The sequence below is a fragment of the Corapipo altera genome, unplaced genomic scaffold, assembly GCF_003945725.1.
Source record: "Corapipo altera isolate COAL_440 unplaced genomic scaffold, ASM394572v1 268, whole genome shotgun sequence".
Taxonomy (NCBI): Eukaryota; Metazoa; Chordata; class Aves; order Passeriformes; family Pipridae; genus Corapipo; species Corapipo altera.
In genome coordinates, this window is record NW_020884901.1 from 5,670,926 (window position 1) to 5,685,976 (window position 15,051).

The 15,051-nt window shown below is 51.4% G+C and overlaps 2 protein-coding genes across 6 annotated transcripts in view; one reads left to right on the top strand and one right to left on the bottom strand.

Annotated features, from left to right (window-relative positions):
• LRRC8A (leucine rich repeat containing 8 VRAC subunit A) overlaps positions 1-2,930 on the bottom strand; it is a 19,762-nt gene extending 16,832 nt beyond the window's left edge. Inside the window, exons 1-2 of one of the 3 annotated variants that reach the window (XM_027650310.1) lie at positions 2,862-2,930; positions 1,323-1,445 (exon numbers count right to left, since the gene is read on the bottom strand). The gene's annotated coding sequence lies outside the window, so the exon portion shown is untranslated. Of the gene's footprint in view, positions 1-1,322; positions 1,446-2,821 lie in introns of all 3 variants that reach the window. The other 2 variants (XM_027650311.1, XM_027650309.1) reach the window with 2 other exon arrangements.
• On the top strand, positions 2,372-15,030 carry KYAT1 (kynurenine aminotransferase 1). 3 transcript variants are annotated; one of them, XM_027650315.1, is made up of 15 exons: positions 2,372-2,486; positions 4,997-5,133; positions 6,484-6,605; positions 8,818-8,876; positions 9,779-9,929; positions 10,216-10,365; positions 10,741-10,827; positions 10,935-11,063; positions 11,377-11,497; positions 12,100-12,176; positions 12,400-12,489; positions 12,783-12,969; positions 13,168-13,244; positions 13,452-13,538; positions 13,960-15,030. In XM_027650315.1, exons 3-15 carry the CDS (start codon positions 6,522-6,524, stop codon positions 14,026-14,028), a joined length of 1,368 nt encoding a protein of 455 aa, XP_027506116.1. In that variant the 5' UTR covers positions 2,372-2,486; positions 4,997-5,133; positions 6,484-6,521; the 3' UTR covers positions 14,029-15,030. The 3 variants fall into 3 exon arrangements, with proteins under 3 accessions (XP_027506116.1, XP_027506117.1, XP_027506118.1); XM_027650316.1 differs by lacking the exon at positions 4,997-5,133 and having other exon boundaries at positions 2,374-2,486; XM_027650317.1 differs by lacking the exons at positions 2,372-2,486; positions 4,997-5,133; positions 6,484-6,605 and adding an exon at positions 7,489-7,675.
• The last annotated feature ends 21 nt before the right edge of the window (positions 15,031-15,051 follow it).

The following is a 15,051-nucleotide window of genomic DNA, read 5'->3' on the forward strand; positions in this document are numbered from 1 at the left end:
GTATTAGTGTGCATATGCCAAACTGAAGCTGCTTTTAAAAACATTTCAAAAAATGCCCAAAGGAGACTCACCACACTGCAGCTGAATACTTTAAATTTTAACCATTACCAAAACAATGTGCCTCACACAAAAATCCTAAAAAACCCTTCTCCTCTGTGCTCCACCACCACTCATCTTACATTGCACCTCTACTTTGCCATATACCAGTTAAGCTCCATTTAACACCAGAAATGAGTTTCACTTCCCTTTTAAGTACTCTGCTGAACAAAATCCTTCTTTAGAATGTGGGAGAATTACATGAAGGCTCCTAATAAGCCTGCTCTAATCACACAGCAGTAACTTGATACATGTGACCTCCACTGGTTATTTAAAACAAACAAACAAAAAAATAGCACAAGGGACCCCCAAACCACAGACCACCTGACTGCCTGCAGCAGTTACTAGAATGTAACCAGCTTCAGCAAGTCACGGCTGGAAGGCTTCAGGCACTCATATTTCAAACATCAGCTTTTAACACATGGCTTCTGGCATGCTTTAAGGAAATATTTATGCACGTTGTCTTTGACCTACATGAATTAAAAGGGTTTCCAAATGCCATGAGATGATCAGTACAAAAATACCCCAATAAAATCAGTGAACTGCCAGAACATCGGACAAGCCTTAGGGGTACTTCTATTCTGGAACCAACTCACTGCACATCCCTGCTCAGAACACTGGACACGATTTCCCATGTTGAAGAGAACAGAAATCTGCAATCCCTTTCCTCACTGTCCTAGCACAGAACCAAGGAGGGAAGGAGTTTCTTGCAGCTAGTTTCTGTCATTGCTCAATTGACACCCACACAAGTGCCAAGAGTTCACTGGGAAAAGCTGCCTGGAGATGCCTATCCAGCAGGACAAATCACCCCACAGGAAACAGAAGGGCACCCACCAAACCAAACAGTTCTTCCTATTTCTCAGCCGCATTCCTTTCGGGCAGCAGTCACCAAAATATTTCCTGGAGAGCCTTTGAGTATTTACTGGTAAGCGCAGTGAGAAGTCAGGGTTTACGTGGCCAAGAGTTAGTTTTATGAGTGACTATAGAACAGTTATATTATTTGGACAACACTCGGTTCCTTTTTCATCTTTGAGATAAGGGCTCACAAAATTTAATTAGCACCACCACAATTAAATATCACCACTCTCCCCATATCACCCTCTGACCAACCACCTTTCCTTGCTCTGTTTCTCTCATCTGCACCCTGTGCTTTGCATCTGTGTTTAAGTAGGATCCTGGTCATTTTTGGGGGGCTTTACCCCTCAGAGCTGGCCCAGAGCCCTCACCTTGCTGGGTTCTGCTATCTGCACGTCAGTTCTCTGTGCTGGAAGGGGATGATGTTCCTGTGTGCTGGATCCCGAGCGAGTGCTGAAGCGCTGCACTCCCCACAAGCCATGGGAACAGCTTCCCTGGAATGAAACAGAGATCATCAGCAAAGAGGAGGGAATGGAGTTCACAGAGGGACCCCATCACGTAAAAGCTTGGTAAAGGACACCTAATTGGTAAAGGATATCTAAGAAGCAATGAACAATTCAGAGGGTCACTGGGAATCAGAAAGAGACACAGTGATACCAAGAAAGATGGCAAGAACACAAGGAGGCAAGTAAAACTCTTTGCAGGAAAGAATCTCCAGCATGTTATTCCAACAGAAATTACCAAAAGCAGGTGTTGCAGACCCAGCCAAAGGAGATGCTGAATATTAATATCATAACTAAGCCTAAACAGGTAGAGACAGACCAACCTCCTGTAAGAACAAACATTTTCAAATGGGAAAAAGGAGGACTTTACTCCTATTTTCTAGTAAAAAAGCCTGACATTTTAAATGTTACCATCACAAGCATCTGAAAGTCTAGATCACTTTCCTGACCACTCCAGATTCAAGTAACTGTCCCCTTCCCTCTCATCATATATCTACCAACATGTATCTTTCTGAATTGGAAGCAGTTTAGCACCATCAACAAAAATTACAAGTCTTTTTGTTTCTCCTTGCTTCCTGCATGTCAGCAGAGGGCATGGGAAAACAGGGAAGGGAGCAGATCCTTGGAGGGATCTCTCAAGCATCCATCCTCCCAGCCATGCAGGAGAGGACTGCAGAGCATCCGAGAACATTTTGTCAACAACAGGGAGAAACGAAAAAGAGGAGACATCACTAGAAGGAAATCCAAAAACCATACTGGTGAGGATCCTCCTGATCGCAAAGCTGCCATTGGGTCTGACAGATTTTGAAGCAACACCTCAGAAATCAAAGCTATTCCGTTTTGCCCGTCCCACGATGCCGCAAAGGCAGAGCTGGGAGGACTCTCTGACCTTCTCCCCCTCTCCGGCAACGGGCACCAGCCCCAGCCCGGCACAGCCCGGCACCAGCCCCGCCACACCACCCCGGCTCTCCGGACACAGAAAAAACACCCTCTGGGAGATATAAATAAACCCTAACGCGCTTCCGTCCGCAGGTAACAAACAGCGAGTAAAAATCAGGACTCCCCCCCTTGCCGGGGACCAGGGAGACCCCCCGCACCCCGAGGCTCTGCCTCGGCCCTCAGGCGGGGCGGGGACCCCCCTGTCCCCGCCGGTGCGGAGCAGGGACGGCGGGACCCGGGGGAAAGCGAATCGCCACCGAATTACTCAGCAAATCCTCCCCGCCCGGCCCCACCTGGCGCTGCCACCGCCCCCGAGCCCCTTCAGCCGCCCCCCGACATGCGGTCCCACCTCTCCCCTCACGGCCGCCCCACGGCGGGGACACATCCCCACAGCCCACCCGCACCGTGGGGAGACCCGCCGCACCCACCTGCCCGAACCCGGCTGTGAGGGACTCGCACCGCACCCACCTGCCCACAGCCCCCGCCTTCCCTTACGCCGCTCCGGCGCCTTTTGTCCGCCCTGCCCGCAGCGGCCCCGCCCCGGATCTGACCTCACCCTCCCCCCCGCACGGCCGCCATCGCCCCGTCCCGCCGCCACACAGGGCGAGGGGGGCGCCGCCATCTTGGGGGCGGGCATGACGACACGGGCGGGCGCCATCTTTGTGCAGGGCGCGCTCCACAGCGGCGGGTGGGCGGAGGTGAAGGCGGCGGCGCCATCTTGGTGCAGGGCAGCGCGCAAAATGGCGGCTCTTAAAGGGGCAGCTCCCGCACCAGGGGAGCGCCTTCACCTGCTCTTAATTTTTTTGGTGCGTGAAAAAAAGTGATTCATTGGCGGTTGTTTTTATTCGCCTGACTCAATGGAGTACCCAGGCCGCATAATTTCTTTTTGAACTCATAAAGGACGGTTCAAAGACGCTCATTGTGATTTCATTAGTGTACAAGCAGCAGTTCTGAGGGGTTAAGTGCAGCCAATTTTGACTCGTATACACCAGTGATCACAGTAAAATTTACACCAGTAAAATAAGTATATATTATTTTTATGATTAGTATATCTGTGGCTTTCTATTGGCAACCTCCTGTAGCCACAGGCACAAGAGCTGTACCAGAGGAGCTGTGATCTGGGATCTGCCAGGGCCCAGGGCAATAACTAACTTAAAAAAAACCCAAAACAACAATAATTAAAAAGAATTGTTCAAGTCTAGATGCACTTGTTAAATTAAAATGACGTAAAGAGGGTCCTAATTTTCCTTGAGTCTTACAGTACAATCTATGGGGTCAGATGTGTCCTTTACATTGCTGACCTTGTGCTCATTAGCAAGTAATTTCTGCTGAATTTCAAGAGGAAATTGAGGTGAAGTTACATGATAATGTTGAACCAATATAAAGGCCAAATTCTGCCAGAGAAGGACCTCATGCTCCTGTCCATCCCTTCTTCCCACTCTGGTCCTCGCCCACATTTCTGTTTCCTTGCAGCACCTTTCAGCCTCACTCCCACCCTGCCCTGAGCCAGCTCAACTCACAGACCTGACAGAAAACTGGCCACTTTTCAGCCAAGTTGGCTTTTTGCTAATTTATCTAATCAAACGAGCTCAGCTAAGGGGTAAACAACAACCAGGAAAGGTACAAGTCTGGCAGAGAAGGGGGCAAAGAAAGCACAGGAAAAAAAAGCCACCGAGCTACTGGATGGCTCAGGATGTGCCCTGTACACTCTTACAGAACCAAACACTAGTTTTCCTTCCATCTGTTTGTTTCGGTGTTTAACAGAAGTTTAGAAAACAAAGAGTTTGCATTTGCTTGCACAGACATTCCCTCCTGCTTAGTCACCTCAGGGGTGCCTCAGATGTCAGGTCGGGGTTGGCAACCTTTGGCACAGCGGATGTAGCTGCTTCCTTTCCCTGTGGCTCACTTTTTCCTACTGTGAAAGGGAGACAGAAATTACTCACACAGGATAATTACACTTCCTGATTCATCCGTACAGGTAAAAAAACCTTGTCACACAAGAAGGAAGTTAAGAGAGGACAATTTGCTCTCTACACCCCAGTGCAGCAACTGTCACCTTTCAAATACCGATGGAGAGTTGCTCCTGCATCCCTGGACTGAAATCCCCCTCTGAGGCTGCTATCCCTGCCCATCCACAGCCCAGGAGTTGGGTGATGCTGCAGGATCTGCTTTAGGTTGTACCGTGACAGTAGCTCATTATTCTCTGATGAACTTTACACTTATGCCTTCACCTTCTCTGCCTGTGATCCACCTCCTTCTCTAATAAGTCTGCAGGATGAAATTTTTGAGAGGGTCTGACTGGCTTAAAAATTCATATTTCAACATGACTAAAAACTTCACTCAAAGGGAAATTCCCTGCCATTGCCATGCTGAAGTAATTACTGCCATACCACAAAAATTATCCCATATAGTTATACCGGCGTGAGCTTCCATCTGAACAATACACCGGGATATTTTTCCAGGTAGCCCAAATCCTCTGGCAGCGCTGGCCCTGAGCCTCCAAAAGCCCTCTCCCCCTTCACTCCGGTGATCTGAAGAGCCCTCCTTTTCCCCGGTACGCTTCTCCCCATCAGTGTTGTAGCTCGACTCCTGCCTTCCTGCAGCCTCTGCGACTCCTCCCAGGAAGTCCCAGGAGCAGATGAAGCATTTCGAGGAGAGGGAGAGAGCAGCATGTGTGCCAGGGCAGCCTGGGAGGCTGGGACAGGCTTTCCCAGCGTAAACCAGCGCAACCCAGCTTGATGTAAGTTGGTTTTGCCCCCATTGTCTCCCTCTGGCAGCTGCTTTGTCCCTCCGTGTTTGCCCTTGCTGGCGCTGCTGCTGCGCTTGCCGTGCTCCTGCACCCCACGTTCAGGGGGATCCTTTATCCCCAAAGCGTCCTGGGTGCACCCCAGGGCAGCCACGGAGTGTTTAGGGAGCACTGGGATGGAGGAGACGGCGGGTGTCCGTGGGCTGGAGGGCAGGAGGTGCTGAGTGACCAGTCCCTGCGGTGACCTTTCAGTTGTCACCTCCAAAATCCTCACCGTATGCTGTCCTGACCCTGGTACTGCCTCCAGCCCTGTGCCAGAGCCTTGTGCCCGGCTCTCCCACCAGCTCCATAGTTTTTCTGCAATCTGTTAAAAGCCTGGTTTTTTACTGCCCCACTTTCATTTTGTCACCTCTTTACAGGACTCATTGGCTTTGCACCCCAAAGCAGAGTCCCCCCACATCTCCTGTCCCCAGTGTGCAGCTGTGCCTGGCACAGGGACGAGGGGGAAATTTCACAGTCCTGAGCAATATGATGCTCTGGTTCTCCATTTTTCCATAAATCGTGTTGGTTTTTCCCACCTGGCAAAGAGTTGTCAAACCCCACTGGTCTCTGCTGGTGGCTGCTTTGCACTTTTCATAGAAATAACACAAAATGCAGACAGTGGGGACTCACATCTTGCATGTAAGGATGGAACGTGCACCCAGGAGTACTGAGAACTTATCTGTTTTAATTAATTTTTTGGCAGTTGGGTAAACTAATCCATGGCTCATTAAAATAAAGGTGCATGCATCCTCCAGACCCATTGCTTTTATCTCAAGCACCTAAATAAACTTGAGATGGGTTTGTATGGAGCAGGTTTGCCCAGCCTCAAGAGGCAGGCAGGGTGTCCAAACAGCCCTGCCAAGGCACAGCCCCACTGATGAGGAAGGTGGAGGTGCTGTAGGGAAGGAAGGGCAGAGGCAAGAGATAACTGGGATCAATGAAACCAAAAGGGAAGCTGACATTGAATACCAAATTCCCAGAGGATACCCTCTCAGTGATGTCCATAACACTCCCCTCAGTGCAGAGGAAAGTGAGGGAAGCCTGGACTGGGAGACAGAGTGGGTAGAAGTCATGGTTGCCCTTGTGATCCTGATTTTGTGTGTCATGGGCACAAAGTACAGCCCCAGCACTGTTTGACATTGTAGTGACAACACACAGGGCAGCTCGTTTCACCTTTTCCTTTCTGTGGCAGAACAACCACAGTTTTGGGTCTGGACCTGCCTCATCCCCAGGTACACAGAGCGTTTGCTCAGCTGTGGAGTGATTGTCTCACCCCTCTCCTTTGTGTCTGGGGAATTGCAGGTCCGTGCCTGCAGGAGGGGGACAGCAGGAGCCGTGGCATGCTCAGGAGAGCAGGATCGTCTCTGCGTCACTTCTTGCTGGAGAGGAAGAGCAGTGCTGGATATAGCTTGTGCTCCAGAGAGGTACGGAATGCCCAGTGGGTTGTCCCTGGCTGGCAGCCTGGTCCTGGCTCAGGCTACAGTGGTGTGGAGTCCAGGGGAGTTCACTGTCCAGCAGTTCACCTTGGCAGTGAGAGCGGAGAAGGCATGTCAGGAAAAGCCCCACTGGTGCAATCTCTGTACCTGCTTATTTCCAGGGAGCCTGTTTAAAGGTAACATCTCATAAGCAAGAGCATGTCCTTCACACAGGAGAAAGCTCATTCTTTGTGGGGCTGCCTTGTCTGATGGTTTCTACTAAAGACCCCTAGGGTGGCAAAGTACTTGGGAAATCCCACTTGGAGATCCCAACATGCAGAGCAAAGAAGTCACATGTGGCAGGGAATCAGTGGTGGAAGGCTGGGAATGCCAAGTCTTCTGCACGTCCACTCAGCTCTCCTGTGTGGCTGCCAGACAAAATGCACCTAGAGAAACACATCATTCAGTCTGGGGAGCAGAACCAGCTGAAACAGATTTGAGGGCTGTGTGGCCCCAAGCCTGTGTTGTTCTCCAGCCTGATGGGAAACCACCTGAAAGGGCTGGAGCAGGCAAGGCCTTACCTCAGAACTGAGAATTTCAAGGCTTGCTGATCTGTTAAATTCTCTGACCTGTGACCAGCAGCAGCCCCCCTCAAGAGATCAGCACTGGAGCTGTTAATATTTCACCTCCAGCCACCTTTTACTTCCCAAGCCACAAAGCTACCTTTTACTTCCCAAGCCACAAATCCTTCTGCTCTCACCCAAATCAGCTCAGGCACAAGGTCTTGTGACCATAACAGCCATGAGCTTGTGCAGAAAAGGCAAAGCTGGGGCTGGGGCAGAGGAGAGAAGCTGCCTTAGACCCAGCGACTTCTGCTCGCCCTTGGCTGCCTGCCTGGCACCATGGTGAGCAGAGTCCACCTGGTGCCCTCTGAAACACAGGGCTCCTCAGCAGGGTGTTTGCAAAAATCCCCAGTGAGTGCTGAACCTGCATAAAAATTTAAGGACCTCAGCACAAAATATCCTTGGGGCACTTCCCAAATTCTGATGCAGCCCTGTGGGAACAGCGGAGGGGAGCAGGTAAGTGGGGAGTTCCTGCTGCAGCTGAGCCTGGGGAGGGGGCTGACCTGGTACCTCCCCTACCATCCTGACAGGGCAGAGAGCACAGACCCCCTCACATCCCAGCTCTGCATCCCAGCTGCTTTCACATGCCCTCCTTGTCCTGGTTCAAATATATTTTACTTGCTGTGGTGACAACAGTTTTCTTGGCTTGTTGCTTCAGGGCTGCCCTCCTTGTGCCCCCAGCTCTTCTCGATGTGTTGAGCATCATTTATTCCCAGTTTCCAGTCCCTTCCCTGTCTGAGTACCTTTTCCCTGCACCACTGAGTTACAAAATTCTGCCTCTGCTGCTTTTCATCATCCTCGTGATAAGTTCCCCATCGAGTCCGTCTGACTTCTCCCACTGTGCTTATCCAACTGGAAGATTTTGCACTCAGTGCTTCCTACTGTCTTTCTTCCCACTCTCCTGAGCCATGATGTACACAGAAATTGCACACCAGTCAGGCACACGGGACCTCGGGGTCTCTGTACATCAGACTGACCTGTGTGCTGTGCTCTCTCTTGCCTGTACTCAGTCGCTGCCTGATTTTGACATGAACCTTAAATACAAATCCCAGCATATTTTCTAGGATCTAGAGCAAGTCCCTTCACCAAACACTTCAACTGGACAAAGGAGTAACTACTTCTGCTACTTTATAAAACAGGGTGGAATAAAAAAATTTGTAATTCTAAGAAAAGGGGGTATTTTGTGGCTTGTGGAGAGTAAGGAGATCCCTCCACTGAAAGACAGGAGAGGTCATGGAAGGCAAAACCTCAGATCTGGGGTCCTTGGCCTGGCTGTTACAGCTTGGCTGAGCTCATTTGACCCCATGATTTATCCCAACTGATAATGAGGTTTATGGCTGTGCCAGCTCCCCAGTGAGTGTACAAATACTTCTTTTGTTCACCTCTTTTCCCAGTTCTTGTTGCAACTTGTAAATGAAAACAGAAACCAGTGCAACAGCATTACTGCTCTGCAGTCAGTCAGCAACAGCCCGTGAAGGAATAACTAAAGGACACACCTTCTGTTGGGAAAAACACATCTGGGAAGCCACAGCCCCTTTGTGTCTGGACCCATTGGCAAGTGAAAGCTTCAAACTCACTTTCTCTCTCTTCCTTTGCAGGCAAAAATGTCAAGGCCAGTTCAAGCTCGGAGGTTGGAGGGAATAGATAAGAATATCTGGTGAGTTAAGAGAATATCTGGTTTACCCTGGTAGTAGATGTGGTTTTAGACACCCTAAAAGCAGATAGAAACCTCAGCAGCCACACAGCACAGAGCAACAGCCTCCCCTGACTGCTTTACATATGTTCAGGAAGCACATCGGGGTGAGTTTGTCCCAGAAGACTTTACCCCGGCTCAGTTGTGTACCTGCTGCTCTCACTTTGTGCTATGTCAGGTGTTTTGCACCATCCTGAGGGCAGAAAGGCTGGAGCATCACCCTCCCTCTGACCCATCCACTCAAATGATCCCAGCGGCACCCAAATCCGAGCCAAGCTGCAGCACACTGGCTGTAGCCTGGCATCTGCTTCAAGCCCACCCTGGGGCACTGCAAGCAGAGAGGCAGCTGAAGGGCTGCTGCAGAGGCCACTCCCAGCCTGCCAGGCACAGCGTGGCACTAGGAAAGCTCAAGGAAGAGATTGAAACAACCTACAGACTGCTGATGAGCTGGCTCTTGTTTGGGACAAGCAGCGAGTTCAGCCTGCCTTGCCCTCTGCAGAGGCCTTCACAGTGTATGGTTGCTAAATTTTGCAGGGCTGGTATGAGCTTGGAAACCTCTGAGTCCTGTCCTGAATGTGTCTGAGTGGCTTCAGCCATGACCACACACACCAGACAGCACAGGAACTGTTTCCTGGGAGAATGAATTAAAGCCACCCCCCAGTGCCATAGTGCCTCGTCCTTGATTTAATTGCAACAGGTCTGAAATGACCTGTGCTCGGTCCTGCCCCCTGTGACCAGTGGGATGGCTCTGCAGGAGGGACACCAACCCCGCTCCCTTCCAGAGGGATGCTGAAAGCAGAGCCAGTGCCAGCGTGCTGCTCAGACCCTCTATAAGTGCTTTTCTCTTTCCTCTCTGTTCTCTCCAGGGTGGAGTTTGTGAAACTGGCTGCTACCTATTCCAAGGTGAACCTGGGCCAGGGCTTCCCTGACTTCCCTGCTCCGGACTTTCTGCAGGAGGCACTGAAGCGAGCCCTCAGCGAGGGGACCCACATGCTGCACCAGTACACCCGGGCCTTTGTGCGTGCACAGACCCCCTCCTCAGCAGCACCCCTCCATGCCCCTCAGCCCTGGCTGCTTCAGGCCTCCTCAGGCAGCAATAAACAGGGCAAAACACGGGGCAAAACACATATCCAGCCTTGACCCTGCTCCCAGGGCTGTAACTCCCTGCTTTACCACAGTGTTTGAAGCAGCCGGGCTGGGAGGTGCCTCACGGGGTGCTTGGCTGCCCAGGCCCTTTCCAAGGGTTCATCCTTGTTTTAGGAGGCTTCTGCAACTTAATTCCCACCCTCCTCTCACCCCACAGGGACACCCACCTCTGGTGAAGGCCCTAGCCCAGATTTTTGAGAAGGTGCTTGGACGAGAGCTGGACCCTATGACCAATGTGATGGTGACTGTGGGGGCATACCAGGCCCTTTTCTGCTGCTTCCAGGCTTTTGTGGATGAAGGTGATGAGGTAACCCAAGATTTGGGCTTGTTGCACCGGCAGCTTTCCCCCAGGAGAGCCCTTCCTGGCTGTGGGTCTGCCATGAGTTACAGGCTAGTTTTCATTGTCCTTTTCCAAAGCAGAGACAGTTTTAGCTCCATTCTCCAGTTTCTGAACTTCCAAAGGAAAAAATTATCTGCTGCAGGGCACAGTCTCATTTCCGCATAAGGCAAAATAACCCTTCTTGCCCTGAGTGGTGGTTTTCTTCTCAGACACTGCCCAGAGGCACTGCAGATTCTCCATTACAGTAATTCAGGAATTAAAATATCCCTTCTATTTCTCTCTGCACACATCAGAGAAGGTCTGAGCAGGGCCAGGAGGGTGCTGACATGTCCTTTCTTCCAGGTGATAGCCATTGAACCCTTCTTTGACTGCTATGAGCCAATGGTGAAAATGGCTGGTGGGACACCCGTGTTTGTCCCGCTGAGACCGGTGAGTGGGTGAAGGGGAAGAGCCACAGCAAAGTAAGTGAGGAGGAGAGTGGGATGCAAAGTGCATAGATAGCAAAGCAAACCAAGATTCCCCTCTGCTCTCTCTAGAAAGCTCCAAAAGATGGAAAATTGATGTCTAGTGCAGACTGGCAGCTGGACCCAGCTGAACTGGCTTCTAAATTTAGTGAAAGGACAAAAGCCATCGTCCTGAACTCACCCAATAACCCTCTGGGCAAGGTAATTCCTCTAGCCGTGCTGTGAGTGGCCCTGGGAGCTGCTGGGGTGCTGCAGCCACATTTGCAGTGCAGCAGTGACTCAACCTTCCTTGCACACAAGGAAAATGGGTTTTCTGAAGGCACCACATGCTGTGCTCACTCTTCTGGTGTTTTTAAGCCTTGTCTTAGGTGCCAGCAGTGGCTTTGCCCTGCTAGACCTGCCAACTCCTGCCTCCCTGGATGGTGCTGTCAGGGTGCACAGCCTTCATGGACAGGCAGGGACAGGCTCAGAAATGCTCCTGCTGCATCCCTGCCCCTTTTCCTTCCTGCTGCAGGTGTTCAGCCGCGGGGAACTGGAGCTCATTGCAGACCTGTGTGTGAAGCACGATGTCCTGTGCATCAGTGACGAGGTGTACGAGTGGCTGGTCTACGACGGGAAGGAGCACATCCGGATCGGTGCGGAGAGGGCCTGGCTGGGCCTGGGGGTCTCCTCAGGGGAGGCAGTGGTGATATCACTGGGGTCCCCTGGAGATCCCACAGGATGCCTTGCATGCACAGCTGTACTAGGCACAAATCCTCATTGGAGGTGTTTTGCTGTACTCCAGACTCAGCCTCCAAACCAGGTCTTATACAGGAGCCCTGACTTCAGAGCCAGTCAGAGGGGAGATCCAGAGCAAAGAGCCCTTTGGCTCCAGTGAAACTGAGGGTTTTTTCCCATGCTTTGTAAAGCCAGAGTTTTCTGAGTGTCTCTAGTTTCGGGAAATCCATTTCAACACGATTTCAGAGGCCTGTTCTTCCAGTTGCAGTATCATGCAATCACCCTGTTGCAGAGTGATGGTGCTTGGCATCTCCAGGAGCCCCTGGGGCTGGGTACATGAGCATGAAAATATTTAATTAAAAAGAGATGCTCTTGAGAAACCTGGCTGCCTTGAGGCTCATCCAGGTGAAAGATGTGCTGTGAACACACAAAAGATCATGATGGGTTATGGTGGGCAGAGAGCTCCCAGAAATGAGCACACTGAGCTCTGCCACTGGGGTTTCTCTCCTTTCATTGCCAGCCAGCTTGCCGGGGATGTGGGATCGCACGGTGACCATCGGGAGTGCTGGGAAGACATTCAGTGCCACTGGATGGAAGGTGAATGCCCCATGTGGCACCTCATTGTGTCCCCATCCCTATCCCTTTGCCACAGCATGGCACTGGGGATGCTGTGGCCACACGCTCAGCTTTGAGCCTCGGGGTCTGGAAGCACCAAAGCTGCTTTAGGAAAGCTCTGTTTGGAGAATACAATGAAACCAGCCCAGCAAATAAAGGGGAGCCTGAGCAGGTTCCCACCTTCCTCCTCCTCTCCTGGCTGCAGGTGGGATGGACTGTGGGACCCGACAGGCTGCTGCAGCACGTCCGCACCGTGCACCAAAACTCCGTGTACCACTGTGCCACCATTGCCCAGGTAAGGCAGCTCCCTGCAACTGACCCTGACATTCTTGAAGCAGAGGCAAGAGATGTTCTTTTGCCTATGGCTGACCTGAAAGGCACAGACAAGTTATTTATGGTGCCCTGGAGGGGAGAGTCCAGCCTGCCTGGGGTACATTCCTACCTTGCATTGACAAATCTAAGGGGCCATTTGGAGGGGCTGGAGGCAGAGTTCGTTAATCACCTGTGAATTGCATCAGAGCAAAGAGTTTAGTTCCTGAACAAGCCTTGGCCATTTTCCCACTGGGCACTGGTCATCTCTCCTTGCAGGAGGCTGTGGCTCAGGGTTTCCAGAGGGAGCTCACACTCTATGGCAAACCAGAGAGCTACTTTGTCCAACTGCCCAGGACACTACAGCAGAAGAGAGACTTGCTGATCCAGAGCCTGGTTGCTGTGGGGATCAAACCCATCGTCCCTGAGGGCACCTATTTCCTGGTGGCCGACATCTCTGAGTTCAGTGAGTCAGCTGCAGCTCTGCCCAGGGGGGCTGAGTGTGGGGAGCAGCTCAGAGGGTACCACTGGCAAGGGCAGGAACCTGCCTAAAGCACCACCAAAGCAGGGATGGACAGTGCATTCCCCATCCAAGCTCCAAGGATGTGGATTTGGGGCACCCGGCAGCCGCCCCAGCCCCTGTCCTGCTTTGCTTCTCCTGCAGAATCTGATGTCCCCGAGGTCCCCAACTCAGATGAGCCCTATGACTGCAGATTTGTGAAGTGGATGGTGAAGAACAAGGTAACTGTGAATGGCCCTTCCTGCTGCACTTGCCCTGGGTGGGTTTGTGCCCTCCCCACTGGCTGCACCTTTGGGAGCCAGAACACGACACCACTGCCCCTCTGGCAGCTCCTGGCAGGGGGGAACTGGAGGGGAGGGCTTCCCCCACACTGGGGCAGGGCAGCCCCAGAGCAGGAAACTCAGCTCCATGTGCTTCCTTCTTCCCAGGGCCTTGCTGCCATCCCACTCTCCACTTTCTACAGCGAGGCCCACAAGAACAACTACCCCAATTTCATCCGGTTCTGCTTTGCAAAGGTGAGACGTGACAGCACCAAGGAAGGTGAGGTTGGGAGTAACAACCAGGGCTGGTTTAATGAGATAAATGCCAAGAAGAAATGCAGAGTGGGCATAGGACCCTAAGCATGGCATTCCAATTGGAACAACCCCTCCTCCAGACATGTGAGCTGAGCCAGGGGCAGCAGGTGTGCAGGGCCATCCTAAGCTTGGCCCCATCAGCATCCTACAGTTCTTGGTCAAGGCAGGGAGTCTCTGGGTGTGTGTTTAGCTGCCCAGGGGCCATGCCTGCCCCAGAGGTGCCTGTGCCTGTTTCACACTGAACACACAGCATTTGCCACGTTCAGGAACAAGAACAGGATTTTTGTATGAATGGTGACTGCAGTGAGGGGAAAATGGGGTTTGGTTGGAAGCACTGACCAAATCTGTGGTATTTGTTTAGGAGGAAGCTACACTGAAGGCAGCAAATGACATATTGCAAAAATGGAAAAAGGAGAAAACCAGTTCCTGAGTGCACTGGAGAGAGAACCAGACTCTCCTTGGTCCTCACCTGCCCTGACTACTCTTTGTCCTCTTCTTTGCTTGTCTACAAACTTTGATACCTTCTTACTTCTGTGCTTTCAACCATTTTCTGTCAGACAAATGGCTAAGAGGTTTGCCAGGCCCAAAATCTGGGAACACTTGAAGTCACTGTGAAATGGGTGCAATAACTTGGTGTGCATTGACAGTATTTGACATTTCTTCTTACTTTTAAAGACTTTGCTAATCAGTTCTGGAATGTATCCAGCAAGACACAAGGTAAGGAGGGCTCCAGGGGTGTTTTCCATCACTAAATTCTGAAAAAGTGCTTCAGGACCTACCTTTAAGGCCGTGGTGAGGAGTTAGTCTGGCCCGTCTTGCTCCACATCCCTCCTCATGTAATCCAAAGTGCAGGACAGCATTTCCACCAGCACTCATGTTCCCACACGACTGTAGAGTATCACCAGCCATCAGGAGGGTGACTCCATGATCCTGAAGATTATAAATCCAGTGAGATTTTTTTTTTCCATAACGAACAATTTTCCCATTATTTTTTCCTGTTACTCCCTGGGGAAGGTGACCACAGAATCTGTAACCAGTTTCCCCCAGAAAACAGCTTTTATCAGTATCCTGGCTATTGCCAAACCTTCCCTGTGCACCCCCAAACTACTCTGGGCACTTTGTCAGGGCCTGGCAGCATTGTCCAGGGTGCAGAACAAAACCTGTAGGCCTTTGGTCAGAGCACATGGTGCCTGTGGAGGACAGGCACTGTGCCTCAGGCTGCTCCTGCTGCTGGTGCCCCTCACAGCCTCCCACCCACTGGGCTGGTGGGGTGACATGAGCAGCATCTGAGAGAGAATTCTTGCATCAGTCTTGATTTCAGCCTGGATAAGAATGTAAAACATCATCATCAACCACACGGGACTTATGTGCACCAGACTGTGCCACGAGTGTTTGTAGCAGTTAAATTATTAAAGTGGAACTACTGCAATCATGGAAGAGTCAATGTCTCTGT